Genomic DNA, 21,864 nt, shown 5'->3' on the forward strand with positions numbered 1-21,864 from the left:
ATCAGAATTTTCCAGGACATTCAGAGAACTTCTTAAAAGTTAAGAGTTGATTCGAAGGGGTCAAAAGCTTTAACAAAGTTAATTGACCCCCTCGGAAGTTTAGGAAACTTACAAGAAGTCCAAAAGTGTTTAAATTTCTCTGGTATTACGTAAACTTTTCGGAATATTCTGAGCTTCGTGAAAGTTCTTGAAAGTTTTTTAATGTTTTATGATAAACATATTGTCCCTGTTCTCTGCCCCCTGTTTTGGGGGTTCTCTTAGCTCAAAAGGCTCTGAAATATCTGAGACGTGATTTGAGTTGTTGGGCAGTTCTAGATTTACGGAATAAAACCTGGTCACCCTGAAGTATTGAGAAAATATCATGAGGACTTCGTTTATATCTATATCCTGAAGATCTTTGGAATAATTTCTGAGCAACCTGGTACTGAGAAAAACAATATCTGAGAAACGTGACTTGAATTGTTGGTCAATTCTAAATCTTCAGAATAATACCTGTTCCTTCTTGTTCATCCTGAAGTCTTGAGAAAATATTCTGAGGACTTTCTTGAGATCTTTGATATCCTGATGCACTTTGGAATAATTTATGAGCAACCTGTTATCATGATAGAACATTTCAGAGACGTAATTTGAGTGGTTGCACAGTTCAAGGTCTTCAGAATAAAATCTGATCATTCTGAAGTCTTTGAAAAATAGCCAGAGGACTTCCTTGAGATCTTTGATATCCTAGATGTTTTTGGAATAATTTTTGAGCAGCCCGCTATAAAAAAATAAAACGTAAGATACGTGATTTGAATTGATAAACAGGTGTAGATCTTCTAAATTATACCTGGTCATCCTGAAGTCTCTCGGAGACGAACCAGCCCAGGGCTGAAAGTCTCCTTAATGGAAAAAAAATCCTGAAGTCTTGAAACAAATTCCAGATAACTTCCTTAATATTTTTGATATCCCGAAGGTCTGTGTAATAGTATCTGACCAACCTGATAGACATTATTTGAATGATTGGAGAATTCAAGCTCTTCAGAATAAAACCTGATCATCCTGCAGTCTTGGAAAATATGCAGAGGACTTTCTTAAGACCTTTGATCATGCACGGGCAGAACTTTCCTACGTTGTGTAATGCCTGATGAAAATTAAACACGACCGATTATCTGGCCATCCAGACAGGCATACGAACTATTGCGTTTTATTGATAGGGATTCAATACAATACAGAAGATGGTAGGGGAGAACAGTACATAACGCACCCCCGGGGTAAGACGCACTTTTTCATTTTATTTTGAGTTTTTCTTGGAAGTTTTAGTCCAATTCTAGGATTTATCATGCAGGATTTTGAGTTCAGATGCTATGCTAGAAGTGCTGCTTGATAATACAACAAAAAAGTTACGCAAAAGCCATGAAAAACACAAATGAAAGTCAGCTGGTGCGTTCTGCCCAGGGGGTGCGTTGTATACCATTCTCCCCTACATTGATTCCACTTCCAGCAGCACCTGTTTGTTCTTGAGCACACTTAGTTGACGTTTGCACAAACAATCTTTGATATCCTGAAAGTCCTTAGAATTATTTCGGAGCGATCCGGTATCATGATAAAAATATCAGTGATGTGCTTGAAGAATATTTAGTTGAAGGTATGCAGTTGGGGTTACAGTTGGTTATGCTAGAAGATGGATCATAGTTATTTATAGCTAAAGCAAAATAATAAATTCGCATTTTGACACTAAACTAACAAATTGGTTGCTTGCTCCCATACAAAGTCCCACTGAGGGGCGCTATGATGGTGATTTTTGGTAATGTAATCATATTTATTTAAAATAGCTGCAGTGAAACTTAGTTTTTCGGATCTATTTTCCAGGGTTGCTTCCACTTATTTGCTATAAAAAAATGTTTTTTTTTTTCGGAATTATAAAATTATTGGATGTTCTAATGATATGTTATGCTTGAAAAAAGAGGTTTCAAAGTATGTGTTTGACTTATAAATCCTGTCCATTTCGTTTTCAGAGCTTCACAATCAGCGATTTTACGAATCGTAAAATCGCTAATTGTGTTGCTCTAAAAGGGAAACTTACAAGTTTTGTTGGTCAAAAACTTAAATTACAACCTCTTCTTGTACCTTACAAGTACTAATTATCATTATAACATCCAATGATTTGATAGTTAAAAAAAAACAAATGTTGATAGGAAATGAGTGGTAGCAACCCTATTTTCAATGCATGCCACGGATATGAAATAACCTAAATATCCATAAAGAACCGAATTGTAGATTTCCTCACAAATTTAAATGTCCTCAATATCCCTAAACAACAATCCCTATAATAATATAGTTCTAAATAATTATTATTAATATAATATTTATTTTATATTATAATCTAGGGTAAATGTCGGCTTCGGCACCCATTGACTGTTTTCGGCAACCAAAATTTAAACGTTAATTTCACTATGTTTTCCCATCAACACACTTCCCTGAATGCATCCAAACGATTCTTTAGTCTTTCAGCTTCAATCTGATTGTATGTGTACGTCTGAGCAGTCCTGTTATGGCAGATTTTTCTTCAAATGAAGCATACGTACTCTAAAATGGGGTTGATTTCAAGTTGCCGATAATAGAACAGCTGGTTAACACGCAGTTCTAATGGGAAGGTTGCCGAAGAAAACGAGGCTGCCGACAATAGTCACACTCACATGAGAAGTTTGGAGCGTTGTAAAAACGCTTTCAAACAGTTTTGAAGAATTCTGTCGATTAAAATGGATAGAGAAGCAAGCAGCAGATGAATGTAAACCAACAGACACGTCATATATGAGCGTGACGCTGAGAAAATGCTAATAGAAGTGTGGACACTGCTTAGATTGACGAGAATACGTAAATTCCCCTATTATTATTATTTGGAATTAAAGATTTCAATATAATTCCTTTACCAAACATGTATGGAGAAAAAAAGAATTGGGAATGGTAATGGTTTTTAACAACCCATTATTTGTAAGGTTCACTTCCAAAAAACCATAATTCATAAGGTTAAAAGTTTATCACACAATCGTTCATGTAAAGTTCCATAACCACTTCAGTTAAAGTTAGGCAGGGATTATAAACAATTTTAAACCACTTTCGGCAAGGTTAAGTAATGGTTCGCATTTATGCGGGTACAGAAGCGTGCGTTTGACTAGTATGGTCGCATTAATTAGTCCTTCGCTCATTTTCAACTTATATTTAATTTTAATATTGCCGTACTCTAGCGGAACTATCTACATAAGCTCTTCAGACCATCATCTAGCTAATAAATTATCGCACTAAAGTTTCATACTGGATAGCATTTCCAACCAATTTCCTTCGTGAAATGACGGTAAGAATCCAGATACGAATACAAAATCTTTCGAAGTTCTGAAATACTGCACAAGCCTGGAATATTCCAATATAAAGGGCGAACACGAAATTATTGCGACACATTCAACAGGGCATAACTTTTTTACCATTGGGTAAAAATCAACCAAATTTTGCACACTTTCTCATTGATGTGTATTGTGTACATGCTGTCAAACTCGAAGTCGTGTTTTTCGATTCAACGAAAATGGAGGTGAACCAACGTGAGTTGAGAGAACAAATTCTTTCCAAACACCTGGAATTTCCTGACCTGTCGCACCGGCAGTTGAAAAAAATGTTGAACATTCACCATTCAACCGTCTCCAGAGTGTTGAAGCGGTTCCAGGAGCGGTTGACGTTGGACCACGGCAAAGGAGCTGGAAGAAAACCGGGACCGGAGAACAAAAAGACGGAGGGAAAGGTGAAGCGGATGATTAAAGCAAATCCCAACGTCTCAAGCCGTGATTTGGCTAAAAAGATCGGCATGTCGCAGAGCTACGTCCAGAATGCAAAGAAGAGAGCTGGACTACATACATGATACATACAAGGTACAGAACTTCCCAAACCGCGATGAGCGGCAACAATCGACGGCTAAAACTCGGGCACGGAAGCTCTACGAGAAGATGCTGACAAAATATGGCTGCTGTGTGATGGACGACGAAACGTATATAAAAGCCGATTTTAAGCAAATTCCGGGGTTGGAGTTTTTCACCGGCAAGAGCAAGTTCGATGTGGACGACAAATTTAAGAAGAAGAAAATGTCGAAGTTCGCCTCCAAATATCTCATTTGGCAGGCCATCTGCTCTTGCGGACTGAGGAGTGAGCCTTTCGTGACAAAGGGCACAGTAAATGGCGAGATCTACAAATCTGAGTGCCTCGAGAAGCGCCTTTTGCCGTTCTTGCAATAGCACGACGAAGCTCCGCTATTTTGGCCAGATTTGGCATCACGCCACTATTCTAAAAGTGTCCTGGAGTGGTATGAGGCCAATTCTGTCCATTTTGTTCCAAAGGACACGAATCCGCCAAACTGTCCGGAGCTGCGCCCGGTGGAGTAGTACTGGGCAATAATGAAGCGGGAACTTCGGAAGAGCAAGAAGACAGTCAAAGACGAGAAGGACATGTTAAGAAAATGCAAAAAAAAAACTGAGAAACTGGTACCGGATGACACTGTAAAGACTTTGATGGAGGGCATCAAGCGAAAATGCGTTCAATTTTACACTCAAGGCTCCATCGATTAACTTTTCTTTTGATTTTTGAAGTAAATATATGTATAAAACTACCCTAAAATTTTGGTTTGATTCTAAACATTATAAGAAAATTGGCATGACATTTTCGGTGTTGCAATAATTTCGTGTTCGCCCTTTATTGAGACTCAGCTTACATTTCAGTCGATAATTTCAATGGATTTGATGCATCCCTTATAACTTTTCTCTGGTTTCAAAGATTACCAAAATCTTTATCTAAACAAAGCTTATGCAAATTTTACCTTATTAAAGTGTTTTCTACATTTTGATAATTTGCATTTATCACTCACGCTACCAAAGAAGAGCTAAAAGAGCGCAATTGTCCGTTGATTGATTTTTTCGATTTCTCCAACAAAATTCATTACAGTAAAATATTTTATTGAAGAAATCAAAGTGAATAACGTAAGTAATATTTGTACTTATGAGCAGTTTTTGAAATATTAATACAAAACATCATCACTGACACGACTCGTCATTCAAGTTTCTAAAAACACTGCCTTCACTTGTCAGTAACCATGTGACGTTACTCCTCTAATAAATTTGTTATGGCTATTTTTCTTAAAGACGTGTTAAGGAAATCATCAAAACCATTTGTGGAATAGTTCGATCACTTGGGCTATCGTTCGTTTATGGTATTTTTTATTGGGGTCGTTACTGAGTTACAAAAAATGATGGAAAAGTGACGCTCATAATCGCTCCAGTGACGCGACTCGTCACCAAGTGACAAAAAAGTGAATCTAGTGACACTCATAATCGCTCCAAATCGACGGAACGATATCCGTTTGGGTCGAAGTGGTGGCTATTAATTGTCCGAAGTGGTGGCTGTTAATCGACTGCAGATAAAGGCTTGTTTTTCATCGGGGAAAACCAAGAAATACATTAACATCGATGCTGATAGAATTCAGAGATGAGAGGAAAGTTAATTTCACTGAAGATCGACTCTGCATCGCGACATGCTCGTCATATTTTGGGGATTAACGTGCAATTTGAGAATGAAGACCAAATCGTCATAAGAACCCTTGGTAAGAAATATATTTTTGTTCAACCGTAGTCCCTCAACAAATTGGAAGGTGTTGTGCTAGTGGTCACCACTATTTCATCGCTGTTTTTCCTGTCTCCGCTGTTTTCCAATTGATTGAAGGAAAGCGCAGAAAAAGCGGTGAGCAGATAGTATCACTCTAAATTATAAATATAAGGTGCGGTTCCATTGCAGCATACCTCACTTCAGCTTTTTTAATTAAACTTGTGATGCGTATAACAGAAATTTTTCCAATATTCCGAAGTAGTGCTTCACCCTACAACCTTGTTTCTAAGATCATTCGTTCTCAAGCTATGTACTCTTATAGCATGTGATGTTCTGAAAACCTCGAAAAGTTGAACTGAAATTCGCTGAGATAAACTCTATTTTTTCCTTCCATCTAATATAAACTCTACCCAAGGGCAACATTTTATTAAATTTTGATACTCTGATACCCTTTAGCCCACTCGCAAAGGAAATAAACGTAACATTTCACTAACCACCCTTTATTAGCACAAACCTGTAAGATAATAAAGAAATGACCCCAGTTCGAATTCTTTACCGTTTTTTCCCTCAAATTCGATACATTTTTTACGCTAGAGATTGCTGGTTTGCCTAAACAACAGACAGAAAATGTTCATAAATTATATTTAGCAAATCCACGACTAACCATACAAGGGTGTTTAAAAATATAGATTTTGCTCTACCCTGCTCAATTGATTACAATTTTTGAGTATTCTCCAGAAATTTGAACCCATTTGGTTGCGATCTCATACTGCTCTTTAATTTTTATAAGGAAATTATTACGAGAAAATTTAGAAAGTTCTATCAAAAAGTAGTCTCCAAATTTTACATAAGAAAAGATAGTAGGCATACCCGTATATCATTTTGGAAAAAGGCTAAAACGAAGAAAATAAATCAAAATCTTTTTTTTTTCCTTGTAATTGCCATATAAACCTCGAAGAGCTATTGTAGTATGAAATTACAAACCAGTCAGGTCAAACTCAAACGCAAAAGAATAATCTGGACGGACCTGCTTTGGTGGAGGTGGAGCAAAATCTGCAAAATCATTGCAGGGGTTTCTTTCCAAACACTTCTATGGCCACTAGAGGCCCTACGGGCACCAACTCCGGGACAATCCATCGGATGATCACAAAATTATGATAAACAGTCTCCTGCTGTAAATTCATGAATTTTGATACCCATATTGTAGCGGTTTCTTCCCAAACACTTCTATGGCCACTAGAGGCCCTACGGGAACCTGCGCCGGAATGGCCGTTCCGGGGAGAAACCTTAAACTGGTCCTCAAGTAAGCTGAAATTGTTTCTTGAAGGAGATTCTACTTTGATATCGATTCCTTCAAAATTCTAGCAAAAGGCAAGAAAATGCTTAGTTCTGAAACAATCCGGATTTCTTAGAACCAGACTATTCCAAATGGACATTGTTGGCAATGTCCAGAAAGAACACAAATTTCTGAATCCTATGGTGCCAAAAGATTCAAAATCGGTCAAATTTGGCCGTAATAGCAACCAGAGACTTTAAATATTAAAAATTAGATCGATTTGTTTGAAAACAGCCGAGTTATAGCGGTGAATATAAAATATTTCCTACCGCGTCTATCGAGAGACTCGTACAGCATAGCTCACCATTGGAAAAGAGAAATGAAAACAAAATACGCAGCATACTCCCGGTCATTCTGCAGCTTCAACTTTCAACATGCACGATAAGCGGGAGAATGAATGAATTGAAAAATCGGCTTCCACCGAGCTGCTGCAGCAAACAGCACACAAGCAATCGACAAAAGGCAGAACGACTGCGCCATTTTGCCAGTCAAACCAACGTGCTTGCTTTGCACATTGAATGCAGAAAACGTACGCGATCACGCAGTCACAGTCGATATGCGATCCCCTTTCAAGCCCTGGATAAAGCCACTGATTTGACTGTGGGTTTTTTTTGGACAAACCTGAAGAGTCCTGCCCGCTGAAAGGGCGATTGGATTCAGGAGCCGGGTACGGGATGCTGTTAGCGGACAATTCTCACGTCAATTTTCAAGTCAACAAATCTACATTGATTGATTTTCTTCATCGAATATCTCTTTCTTAAATAACTTGGCTACAAAAACGTTTCCTGTAGTCTTTGTCGTTTTAAAAGCTAGTTTTTTGCTTCTTCCATCGAAATGTTATTTTTTATGCAAATGACATTTGTTGTGTAAGTGTGTGTGTGTGAAAGCGGAGAGAGCCAGATTTTGTTTTGGCTGCGTACTTGTTGAAAATCTCGGATTTTCTTTAATACCCCGAAATTGGGGTATTAAAGTGAAATCCGAGATTTAAATGGAGGATAATACGCCATGGTGTTTAGCAAAATCGAGGATAGTACGAGATTGACGTATTTTCCTCGATGGAGCTTACCCCTATAAATGTCCCTTCTCAAGCCAATTGTCACCATTTTAGATCTCAAAATGGTGGCAGACGTCGATTTTGGGCCTATGCACGGCGTCCGCAGTAATAGTATACGTTAAAGCAAAGGCCGCCATCTTGGGTCTCAAAACTGCGTCTGGCATCGATATTTGATCTCTACACGTCGTTCCCTTTCCGAAACTACCCATATTGTGGTATTTGACAGTTTTTATTGAACCGATGGCCACCAGCTTTGATTGCAAAATGACGGCTTGTATCGATATCCAGCCTCTACACGTCATCCCCTATCCGGAAATACCCATATTGTAGGGTATTTGACATTTTTCTTGAACCGATGGCCTCCATCTTGAATTTCAAAATGGCATCTGGCATCGATTTCCGGCCTCTATACGTCGGATATTTTTGGTCGTTATTGAAAATTTAGTCGATTGCTGAATGTATTTATGGGCCCAAATTAGGGACATTTAGGCCAACATTACACATATTTTCCCTATATTGTATATTTCAAATCAAAAATATTGTTTATGTTCATAGAGGTTACATAATCCTTTTCCTTTTGTCCTTCTCCTTTTCCTTTCCCTCTTCTCTTTCCAGAAAGCGAGTAATGGCGCTATAGCCATAAGCCATAAAAGGCTAGGACAAGAGTTAGTGCTCATGTCCCAACCTTCAGAAGAAAATGGAGCATCTCTTAACCTTTCTAGCTTTGATGCTTCCAACAACCAACCAATCATATAATTACCAAAATCGGAACGTACGGTACGAGATGTCCACGTTTCATCCATTTATTGAATTCTGAAGCATCGTGTTTAAATCTTCGATTTAAACAGGCCCGATGTTTTCTGAATCATCTTGCCCCTTAAATACTGCACAGTAGGCCTGGCCTTTTTAATATGTGTGACGGATCTTCGATGTGAAACATATATCAACTAGACAAGAAAAATTATGGAGGTATATCCATCATTTTCCAGGATGATTCCAAGAACTGGCTGTGTTGGTGTTAGATTAGATTAGATTAGACACGTCGTCCCCTTTCCGGAAATATCCATATTGTTGGCTATCGGACCGTTTTTCTTGAACCGATGGCCGCCTTCTTGGTTTCAAAAATGGCGTCTGGCATCGATTTCCATCTTGTACACGTCATCCCCTCTCCGAAAATACCCTATATATATATATATAGTATATGACAGTTTTTCTGGAACTGATGGCCGCCATAATGGATTTCAAAATGGCGTCTGACATCGATTGCCGGCCTCTACACGTCGTTCCCTTTCCGGAAATACCCTTTTTGTACGGTATTTGACAGTTTTTCTTGAATCGATGACCGCCATCTTGGATTTTAAAATGGCGTCCAATATCGATTTTCAGCCTCTCTACACGTCATTCCTATTCCGTTTCCTGTCCTCACATTGCACAGCAAAATCTTAAATGGACAAGCTTTCTAAACATAACATATTAAGAAAGTTAATGTGCACACTTGCGCCGCGTAGTGAGACAGTTCTAAAATAATATGACCACCATCCGAAAGGACTTGGTCACCTGAACAACTTTGCTGGAGAAAGCAACTTTCTATATGGCCAGGTTCTCGAGATACAGTTTATATAGGAAGTTCACATGCACACTAACACTGCGTAATGAGAGAGTTTTGAACTAATATGAACACCATACAAAAGGACATGATCACCTGGACAGCTTGGCTGAAGACAGTAACCTTCTATATGGCAAGGATTTTGAGATACAGCTTATATACGAAGCTCATGTGCACACTAGCGCTGCGTTGTGAGAGAGTTCTGAACTAACATGGCCACCATAAGAAAGGACTTGATGTCTTGAACAAATTTGCTCAAGACAACAATTTTCTATATGGCCAGAATCACGAAATATTCTATGTTAGACCTAAGATCCATTTATTACAGCGCCCGTCATAAGTAACATGAAAGGATGAAAGTGAAGCGCCTCTAGCGGCCTGAATTCAATGACACAGGGTTGTTGGTCTATCCCAGTACTACAACTTTGTCCAAGACAGTATAGCTCTATATATTGAAACAAATGAAATAATCCACCACAAATGTGAAAATCCTATAAGCTGTGCACACTTAGAAATTATTATTTTTACACGAGACGTAATTCAGCTTTGACGTAAAACATGGAACGAAAACAAACATGGCATGTAAAATTAAGTGTCCTGAAACTGAAACATATGCAACTCGACGAAACATGTGTTTGATTGAATTGATTTTCTCGTCCTTTTCAACTGATTCTTATGTCAAAAGGGCCGCTTGCATGTGTCGGTCTCAGGGCACTTAAATTTAAATGTCTTTTCGTAGTGTGTGGGTATCCTTATTCGCGGATAGCCCGGCAATAAGGGAGACCGGCAATAAGGAATCCGCCAATGATGATTCCTGACTGTATATCATACAACAATCAACTTGAACCCACATCTCACAACGAAACATCTAGCTTTAAGTCATGATACGGTCCAAACAAGAGCTCTTCCACGTAACGACTCCCATTTCCTCTAGTCTCGAATGCATTTATCCTGTAATACTCGTTCTGCATTCCTACCATGTTAAGATTCTATTCATGTCATGGGCAATAGAATACAAGTTCCCAAATCCGCCACCGAAAAAAGGCAACCACAACAAAAAAGAATCAAAGCGCACCAGACGGAACGAATGACTATGGTCGCTTGGGGGCCGTATGTTTCTGTCCAATGTTGTAGGAGCAAAAAAGGACGTCAATATCCTCTGACGCTGAGTGTATGCGTCCGTTGCACGCACCACAAAGCTCTGTACATCATCCGGAATTTAGCAGGAACCGGCGTAGGTACAAGGGTATGCAATGCAGGCAGCCCCGAAATCGATTCGTTTCTTTCTGAAATGTGGACTTACCGTGTATTGTAGTAGTTGGACTTGTAGTACGGTGGATGTGAATCGAAGACATAGTTCAATATGGGACCGGTGCTTTTGAGCAGCTTCCGGTGCTCGTCGACCGGCTTCACCACCATCGCCGGTGTGGTCGGATTCAGGTTCATCGAATTGATCGTTCGATGTCGTTGCTGTTGTTGAGCTGGTGGTGACGGTGGTGGCACTTTTTCCAACTGTGGCTGATGCTGATGCTGAGGTGCTGGAACGCTTGGGGGCAGCCTCGTACCTGCGTGGTGTTCGTCTTCTGCTCCTTCGTCGTCTTCGTCGTTTTGGTGGTTGTTGGGAGACGGGCTTGTCTGACTAGTCGGTACGGTTGGTGCTGCTGATGTTATGGAACCTTGTGGCCGCAGACTTCGTTGTGTTGATGGATTTGTGTTCATTTCCAAATCCGTTGTGTGCAATGGATTATCGTTGTCGCTCAAGGACGGTGACATGGCTGCCCCTGCTGTGAAGAGAGATGGGAAATTTCTACCGTTAGTGGCGTTTGGCAAATGGCATGTATTCGGAACAACAGGGATTAAACGAATCTGATAGGAATCTTGCGTGGCATATGAAGGTTTTTCAGTGAAACAAATTCGACCGGTTGAATCATTCTTTCCAGGGCACACGGCATAATAAACGTAATCATTTCCGACAGCATTCACCCAAATTATGTAAAATTTCAGAAGTGCATATCATACCTTAATTAACTCCCGAGCGAAACAAATGAAACATGCACTATTCCACTCATCCAAAGCTGTTACACGACCACTTCCATCTGGAGAGCATCGCAATTAGCAGCTGCTGCTTCAGGTGAATAATTTCCCCAACGCAGCGCTACTGCAGGGGGCTACGAAATGCAAAACCGAATAATCCCAGTGTATAAAGTTCTTTCCTGCATCACTCTCCTCCCACCGACCGGCAAAAACGCACAATCAGAGAGCAAAAGAGCTCCGGGGAAGTTTGAATAGCGAGAATAAATAAATAAATAAATTGTTGGAATAAAAACAAAATGCGGATCTTCTCTCCACAATGCACATATTCTTGTTTTATGATGGTGTTTGTTTCTACTCAATCCGGCAATAAATCAACCCCGAGGAGGGTGCTCGCCTTTCCGCACTCATATCTGCAAGGCATCGTGGTGCCAAGCAACGATGCCATGTATCCTGATTTTTGTACACGAAAAAAGTTGATACCGTAGAGTTTCTTACAGTCCCAAAAATGAGCTATTTTTTGTAAATTAATTTATTTGTTCAGGCTCAATCTAATAAACTTTACAAAGCCAAGCTATCCTTTGCGTTATATATAATTATTGTCTTAAATCTAAAGCTAAATGAATAGGACCGAAATTGACTATTTGCTGAGCTAAAAACTTGTTATACAGTACCTTACATACGGTATCAAAATAAACAAAGGCGTTCCCAGCTTTTTTCGTGAACAAAATTCAGGATACATGGTATCGCTGGTGAAAAGCCATTGGCATCGGACACCACCAGTTAGTTTGTGTGTTTGTTGCCATTTATTTCGCTACACGCTGCTGCACTTGGAGCATTTTGTTGCAACTTTTGAAACTGGTGTGCACTCCGCAGTGGGTTGATGTTGGGATTTTGTTTGTCCTAAATAATGTTCATAAGCTTTCGAAGCTAAACTACTTTACCGTTGTCTGCTACAGTTGATGCAAATTTGAATAATGATCTAAAACTGGCAGTCAGAATACCACTATTTAGTGGCAAATCTAGCGGAATTTGGACAGAAGTTAGCGAGATTTGCTCTGTAGAATACGTAGATCATATTAAGAGGACTTTAACCAAAAATCCCTAGAAATACAGATGAACTCCCAGGATTCAAGATACTATCTGCATCACTTTAAGCTACGGCGCTGGTGTGGCTTGTAACAATTTTCATACTACCGTACCATAGAGGTAACTCTAAGACCAGAACTTCCCGAAAAAACGAGCTCAACTTTTTGGCTCAGCTCTGGTACTATCTTCGGTCCCAAGATAATAGATGCACCCCTCAAAACATAGGAAAATCCACGAACCCCTCATTTTATCTGTCAAACTTTCATAGCGAATCAAAACAAACATAGTGTAGTACTGGAATTTATTCAAGAATGGAATTACTATGTGGATAGATTACACTCATCGGAGCAAAACCAGTTTACTCATTTTTGACAACTCCATACAGCATGCAAAACTGAGTAGCCTCAAAATAGCGTACGTGTCCTTAGTTTAGTGCATGTCGTATTGCCAATCGATGGAAACTAACGATTTTAAATTGCCTCACTACTTAAATAGCCTATTGGTCCCTAGAAAATCGTTTAACGTACCCCATTCTAGTCGAAATTCTAGTACTATGCAAGTTTGACAGATAAAATGAGGGGTTCGTGGATTTTCCTATATTTCGAGGGGTGAATCGATTAGCTTGGGACCGAAGAGAGTACCAGAGCTGATCCAAAATGTTGAGCACGTTTCTTCAGGACCTTCTGGTCTTAGAGTTACCTCCATGGTATTAGTTGTCATTCTTGCATTTATCGGAAGGATCCGACTTTAATTGAAAGATACCGCTTTTTATACCCTTCGGAGTGTTGAAACACCCTTCAAAGGCGCACCCTTTGGCAGTCAACATTGGTTTCCTTAGCAACAAAAATAAGCAATGACACCGATAATGACTATGCATAAGAACCACACTGAAAAAATTAGAGCAATCTACACGGTAAAAAAACATCATGTTCATGTACAGTAATTTGCTGTTGAATTTGCACTACTTGACAAATATTGCAATTCGATGTGCAAATCCCGTTGTTAATGTGCTGTGCTTTGAACTCGACATGTCAACCATACTGATATTAACAATCTATCACTTAAAGTTTAACTAATTTATGCTTGGATATCATGTTTGCTGAAAATGGTTTTAAATAAATATATTGGCTTCTTCATACTGCAAGCCTTGTTATACGTTATTCAGAATATGACCATAGAACATGTATCATATTACTACCCAGATCACATGTTTCCAAGTGATATTGAACAACATTACAAGTCTTGTTGTAGAAGTAACATTCAGCAATCAATTTGATAAGTTTGACAATGTTTTGTAATAGAGCTTATCTGAATAATACACTATCATTGAATTCAGCAACAATTTTGTAATACTCACGCTCTAGCATGCAAATTATTTCGGGTGAAAATGGAGAATTATCGCTTTCTTGCTTTTTATTAATTTGTGGTCGACTTGCCATCTTCGTGAGCAATGTTTGGCATGTGCGTTTTTGACATTTACTTCCAAAAGCAAAACAAATCAAATTCAATGAATGAAAACAGTGGTGCCAATTCAATCAAATGATAATCTTTTTGATTTAAAGGTGTTATACAGTACAGTACAAATCACTTCGTTTCAAAATGCGAATCACATGAAAATCAATGATAAATCACTTCGATTCGTAGTGCCGCATGACAGACTGAGTCAAGTGCAAGAGCATTTGGATTAGATGTGACAACTTTTTACCGTGTAGAGTTACTCTAAGCAACTCTCTTGCTTTCTGAGCGATTCTTTCTCTCACTTCTAGTGGATTTTTTTCAAAAGGTCTTTTTTTTTCTTGACAACAATTCGAGTTTAAGGTTCGTTGAAATCTTCAGCTGGATATTTAACCTCGTTTGTTTTGAAAGTGATGAACAACAGCAGAAAAGCTATATTTGTTGTTGATTTTAACTGTCTTGAATATTAAAATCCGAATCAAACGTCGCGATACAGAATAATGTTTCCTCATTATCGGAGTCATACTCAGGTTGCAGCTCCAAGCAATCCGGCAAGCGAACAGTAAGATTTTATTATAGAACAAACCAGATAATGGATTGTTATGTAATGGATTGTGGTTTTTTAATCATTTTAATTCCTATCTCGCGTAACATTTTAAAAGACCTACAACCAAAATATAAACAAACCAAAAATGGATTGTAAATAATATGCCTACTTCTATTCCCATACAAGAAAATCTAAGTTTTTTCATAGCATTTCTACAGTTCAGTACACAACACCCAAATATGGTTGACGTGTGCGACAATAAATGATTCGAAAAAAATCTTTGATCGGCCGTTTTGAAAATCGAGTTATTTATAATGACTTTTACCGGATATCCGAAACATTCCTACACCATTGGTAACTAGGTATCAAGCAGTGCTATAGCATAGTATCAAGAACCGGTATGTATACATTTTGATTATAGGTCCTTTCAAATGTTATGCGAGATACGCCTTGTTCTTTATTTTTTTCCGATGCAGATCTGAGCAAATCAGAGTAACTCTGAGTAACTCTCAGCTAAAGAGACATTCGCATTAAAGCCGTCCTCCCCCTTGGTCTTAACCACTTAAAACTAGGGAATAACGAATGGAAGATTAGGAAGCACATAGATGAAGACTAACTATCTAATTTTTTCCTTGTTTCAAGTGGACAAAGCCGAGTCTTGCCACTATTAACAAGGCATTAATAGTGACAAGGACTAAGATGTGTTGTAAGTTTGAAGTAGTCAGGACTAGAAATTGGTGGTAGATCTTACATCCCGTAGCGTACCACAAAAAGGCTCAGGATCAGTTCATCATGGTCGATGAAAAAACAGCCGAAGTAAATTTTCAAAAGCTTAGGATTTTCTTAGTCAACAAGAGCGTCTTGATGATTCCTCAGATGATAAGATTAAGAATGTTGTGCTTTTTGATGTAGGACTACGTCTTTAATTTCAATACTGGGAGTCACAAAAATCCCAAACACGGACGCAACGAAAGAGCGCTAATCGAACACTTGAAACATTGCGCATGCTCAAATGAGTGAGCTCAATGCTTGGTAGACCGCTCACCATTTCACCAATGAAAGGCTTTGCCTTATCGTTTTCTTCGTCATTTGCTTTCGAGCAACGGACGGATAAGCGTCGGACACGTGGAATAGCACTCATCACCAGGCATGAAAAATCATTTACATTCATTTCATGCATTCATTTACATTAATTTGCCTCTAACTTTTTTGATTAAAAGCATTCCACCAAATGTTGTTTAAAGCTTTAGTAGGTTTTGTTATTAGTTACAACTTTTGCTCATAACTTAAATCTGTATCTCTTATGCATCACGAATTAGAGCGGACAGAACTTGTTACTGTTTTTCAGTGAATGTAAAATACATTCACTGAAAAACAGTACACTGAAGTCTTTTTTTACACGGTTTTTTTTACGCGGTTTTTTTTTACACGGTTTTTTTTACACGGTTTTCCACGATTTACACGGTACTTTTTTAACGATTTCTCGACAACGATACAACCTATCGAATTGATTCCAATCACATTATCCGTTTCAAGCTATTTGTAATCGAATGGCATACTTAAAAAAAAATCACAATTTTTGGTGTAAATACAGAAATTTTTAAAATATGTCTATATGGCCCATATCATGCTTTAATTACAAATGGCATCAAAATCCGATTTTTTTAAAACATTTAAGCATGCGAAAAATCAAAATCTCGTAGGTTTTTTTTTACACGGACCGTATCCCCCGTGTAAAAAAAGACCTGAGTGTATTTGCTTCTGTTCGCTCTGGTTCGTCATGTATAAAAAGATACGGATTTGAGTTCTTAACAAAAGTTGTAGTTAATAGCAAAACCTACAAAAGTTTCCTACATCATTTTGAGGAAATCTGTTGATGAAAAAAGTTAGGGGCAAATGAATGTAAATGAATGCACGAAATGAATTCAAATGATTTTCCATGCCTGCTCATCACACCACAGAGATAAACTAGCCTTTGGCTAAAAATCTCTCAAATAAAGATTTAAAAAATAGCCAATAGGCAGCATGACTAGGCCATGACTGGTCGACATCGACTTACACTGGTTTGGTCACCATTTGGAAAACAATCGGCCCTTTTCACGGCCACCAATTCAAAAACGGAAAGAGTTAAGAACTAAATGATCAACATATTTGTTCCGTCCACAAGCGGTCCTACGTCAAGCTTTGCCAGTCCAGGGAAATGCTACGAAAATTGGTCAGACTTTAAATGCTAATAACTTGGCCAACAATCAATGGATTTTGATGATTTGTATGTCAATCGATTCGGCAGTTTTATAGAATTTGTGTGGTAGGGGAATGGTAATGTTGGCCTATGGTTCTAAGATTAGGCCCATCGCTAAAAATCGGCTATTTCTCAATTGTATCTAAGTGAACGCGTCATTGAGACGGTACTAACGGCTATTGAAAATTTAGTCGATTGCTGAATTTATGTATGGGCCCAAATTAGGGGCATTTAGGCCGACATTACATCCATTCCCCCTATGTAAAAATTAAGAAATATGGAAACATTCAAATTTCTCATACATTTTCTTCGACCGCAAGGTGCTCACCCCTAACACAGCCATCAGAAAGTTGCTCCCTAACAACACAAGCCGAAGCCGCATAATCATTCAGCGTTGCACGTTGGATGGGTCGACCTTGAACTTGTTCGCTGCAGCGTGGACATCTTAGCATTTTTTTTTATTCATTCACCTACATCATTTTTTCTTTAATTCTTAATTATAAAGTTTTTTAGCCTAAGACTAGTTTATCTCTTATTCACCTACATCAGCTAAATACAGAAAAAAAGGAGGGGCATAAAATGATAATCCAAATGCTTAAGTAAGCGAAACGTAGGAAGTTTGACTGCAGTCATCGTTTGGCTGCCAAGTGATAAACAGGGGTGTTCGTTGCGTTGCACACTGAAAACGAAACTTACTCAGAGAGTGAATAACTTTTACTCAGTTGTGAGTCACGTTTACTCATCCGTATGATTTTTTTTTTCGAAGCGTAGATTATTCAATGCATGAGTAACCTACGATTTAAAAAAAGTCTCCATACGAATCAGTAAAAGAGACCCATTCTCTGAATAATATAAGTTTTCAATGTATTTGTTTGCCATCTCGGCTAGAAATTGGATATTGGATAGTCAAGCTCAGTGTGCAATTTGCATAAAATTCCATGTTTAACTTGACAGCACGGCCAGAAAGCAGTGAAGTTATTCGGATGGGGGACGATCCCGGCGTAGTGGTTAGAATCCATACCTTTCACGCCAAAGTCACTAGCTCAAAAAAAAAAAAAAGTTATTCGGATGGACAATACCTATCGCATGATTGGCCTCTTAGATCAGAATTCACTCACCATGCAGCGCTAGTAAAATTTGATTCGAAAGGCTTGCTTAAGCAGTCTACATTCACTGAAAACGAATGTCATCTCGTAGGTTACTCATGCGCTGAGTGACCAACGCTTTTAGAAATGTATCCTTAAGAATGAGCAAAAGTTACTCAGTTAGTTTCGTTTTCTGTGTTTCAACTAGATAGGAGATTGCTCCCCCGTAACGTGGGTAGATCACCTTTTCGTGGTACGTTACGGGATGTAAGATCTACCACCGATTCCTAGTCCTGGCTACTTCAAACTAGGGAAACAGGATTTTTCAGTAATCCAAGGAATACATCTTAGTCCTTGTTACTTTTTATGTCTTGTTGATAGTGACAAGACTCGACTTTGTCCACCGAGGATGATTTTGAAACAATCAAAAACTAGTTAGCTAGTCTTCATCTATGTGATTCCTAATCTTCTATTCGTTGTTCCCTAGTTTGAAGTGATTAAGACTAGGGCTCTGATGCATGATCATTATCGGTTTCATTCCTTAATTTTGTTGCTAAGGAATCCAATTTTGACCGACAAAGGGGCGCGCCTTTGGAGGGTGTCTCAACACTCCGAAGGGTATACATAGCGGGACCTTTCAATTAGGATCGGATCCTTGCGATAAATGCAAGAATAACAACTGTAAAAAAATCGAATACTTCATCATTTCTCAATAGTGATGGAGTAATACGACATGCACTATACTAAGGACACGGGATATACTACAATAGATTAAATTACTGGTCGCAGTGGTGTTAGGTCCCGAACAGAGGAAAAAAAAAGGGATTGCTATCTCTATTCAGATGGATAAGACCTATTGTATACTGGACGCAGGGTGACCAGTGAACCGGAAAATCAGGAAAAAATCGGAAATTCTAAATCACCGGAGAAGTCCGTTAATTTCGATGAAAAAAATTTACATCGTCCTCTCTTTGGAAAATAATAATCTTCTCAACTACTAGATTTCCGGATGCAATCACTTGGAAAAACTTATTCGATAATTTTGATGAAAATTCCAAAGGAATTTAGATGAAACTTTAGAATGAGTTCTAGAGATAATGAGGCATGTAAGATACAAATTCCAATGGAGTTTTTTAGTGTATTTTTATAGAGTTTTGACTATAACGTCAAGTCAATTGTTACTATTATGTGGTTCTGTGTGAAATTACATGACGATTTATAACAGGATAACAGGTTAATTTCTAATGAATATTCGAAATAAATTCCGAGAAGAATGTACAGAGAGTTCTGATGAGAACTTCAAAGAAATTCCGAGAGTATTGAATTCTGAGGGAATTAGAAAGATAATTTCAAGTGAACTCTAATGAAAGTTCTAAGGGACATCCGGGAAAAATATCAAGGGTTTAGAATTTTCAATTAAATTTCTAAGCCATTCATTTTGTCATTTGTATATTATTGAATGGAACAGCAATTCTACGTCAACAGTAGATCTACGTCAACAATGCCGTCGTGCTTTGGACAAAATTATCTACTTTTTTAGTTGAAGAGACTTTAACCAAATGATTTATCTTCTTCAGGTTGAACTTTTTGCGGTGCCGGTGGTGCAGTGGTAAGCGTTATTACCTCTCACTCCAGCAGGCCTGGGTTCAATAACTTCCTTAGTTCCAATTAAGGCAGATTCAAACGGAAAACTTCTGTTCCAAAATCCGACAACATCATCAACACGATTCTGTTGGCCTGTGAGGATTCAGTTTGTCAGTGAAACGACGGAAGTGTCGATAAACCAGAAGATATATATAGCCATTCCATAGCAAAACGATAAAGTGGTTCTCCGAATTTCGTAAGATGACCATTTCGTAGGGTGACCATTTCCATGTTAAAAAAGTTGGAATTTTTCATAAACGTATGTTCTAAAAAAATCACAAATTTTGAACCATTGAGCCGTTTTCAAACATCAAAATATCAAATGAAAGTTTATTAAACTTGAGTATATTAACATACAACCCAATTAAATTACTTACAATTGTGAACGTTATTACTAAATAATCCGGAGTAGTGTTCCAGCAGATTCTACCGAAATTTTTAATTCAAAGGAGAGTTTAATGAGAATTTCAAATATAATTCCAAGAACATTCCAAGAGATTAACTTCACAACATTTTGAAAAGAATTTCAACCGAATTCTGAGGAAAATTACAATCCCATTCAGATGTGATTTTTTTTTTCTATGGAATTTATAGAAAAATACTTTATAAATTCTAAAGGGCATACCAAGAGATTTATGAGAAATATTTGAAGGGAATTTTAAGAAAAACTATGGGCCTCCCTTAGTTCAGTCGGCAAAAGCAAGACCATGCTGGAGGTGGCTGGATTCGATTCCCGGTCCGGTCTAGGAATTTTTCGGGTTGGAAAATTTCTCGACTTCCCTGGGCATAGAAGTATGATTGGACTTGCCACACAATTATACCAATGCAAAAATGGTACAGGCATCGAAAGCTCTCAATTAATAACTGTGGAAGTGCATGTACACTAAGTTGAGAGCACTTCTTCTTCTTCTTCGCATTTCAAGCTTATTGCATATCGCATATTAGCTTATTGCGTGCTCTCAACTTAGTGTTCTAGATGCACTGCCATCGGAAAAAGTTGTGAATCGTGAATTCCACGGTGTCTGTTATCATAAAACGGTTCGAAGAACGTCTGACTGTTGGTCGGAAGCGAAGATCCAAAAAAAAAAGCCGTCAGGTCAACGAGAACGCTTACAAACACGTGGTTGGGGCCTTTAAACGCCTCAGTATGAGATGTGGCTAAAAAGTTGAATGTGAGCAAGACTTTCGTGCAGAATACCAAAACTCGAGCTAGAATACGTTTAAGGTTCAGAAGTTCCCAAACCGTGACGAGATACAGAATACGGTCGCAAAAAACCGTGCCCGGAAGTTGTACGACCAGAAGTTCACAAAACCATACTGCTGCGTAATAGATGACGAGACATATGTGCAGGCAGACTTCAACCAAATTCCATGAAACCTGTATGTGACCGTCAAGAATAAGTGTGATGTACTCGAGAACTTCCGGACATAGAAGATGTTGAAGTTCACCAAGAAGTTCTTAATTTGGCAAGCAATTTGTACTTGCGGAAAGCGGAGTACATCTTTTGTTAGCGCAAGCACCTTGAATGGACTGGTATATTTGGAAGAGTTTCTCCAAAAGCGGCTTCTCCCTCTTCTGAAGGCTCACGATGGTCCGACGATCTTCTGGCCGGAATTGAGATCATGTCATTACACGAAGGACGTGCTAGAGTGGTATAAGGCGAATGATGTCGATTCCGTGCCGAAAGATCTGGAGCCCCCAAACACTCTGGAACTGCGTCCAATAGAAAATTTTGAAGGAGCACCTTCCAAAACGAACTATAGTGATGAAGAATGTAGAAGCAATGAAGAAAGCATGGGTTAGTATGCAAAAAAAAAAAACTGTCGATTCTGAGGTTGTGCAGAACCTTATGGCTGGGGTTAAGGTTCGCGCATTCGGATATGAAGGCGAAATAAATTAAATGAATGAAACCAAAATTAATTTTAACTGTTTCTTTTTACTCCCTGAAAATTTGGTGATAATCGGATGAAAACTCGAATTTTGAGAATGAATTTTGTGTGTGCCGATTTTAAACAGTGCACCCTTGAAGGTATACCAGGATTTTTCGGTCACCTCACTAGTGACATGGTCATTTGCCTCTCCAATTTTCTGCAGTAGTATGCGTCTGTACGAGTCAATGAGCCCAACTAGTGCACCGCATCGGTGTCCAAAAAACAGA

At 38.5% G+C, this 21,864-nt stretch overlaps 1 protein-coding gene across 1 annotated transcript in view; it reads right to left on the reverse strand.

The window, feature by feature from the left end:
* Positions 1–21,864, reverse strand: part of LOC135706325 (uncharacterized) — a 447,494-nt gene that overhangs the window by 191,287 nt on the left and 234,343 nt on the right. The window contains exon 3 of the mRNA XM_065227935.1: positions 10,916–11,396. Coding sequence (XP_065084007.1) covers positions 10,916–11,396 — 481 coding nt within the window. The remainder of the gene's footprint in view (positions 1–10,915; positions 11,397–21,864) is intronic.

This window comes from Ochlerotatus camptorhynchus, unplaced genomic scaffold (assembly GCF_037179485.1).
Source record: "Ochlerotatus camptorhynchus isolate MF236.1 unplaced genomic scaffold, CSIRO-AGI_Acam_v1.1 ptg000277l, whole genome shotgun sequence".
Classification (NCBI taxonomy): domain Eukaryota; kingdom Metazoa; phylum Arthropoda; class Insecta; order Diptera; family Culicidae; genus Ochlerotatus; species Ochlerotatus camptorhynchus.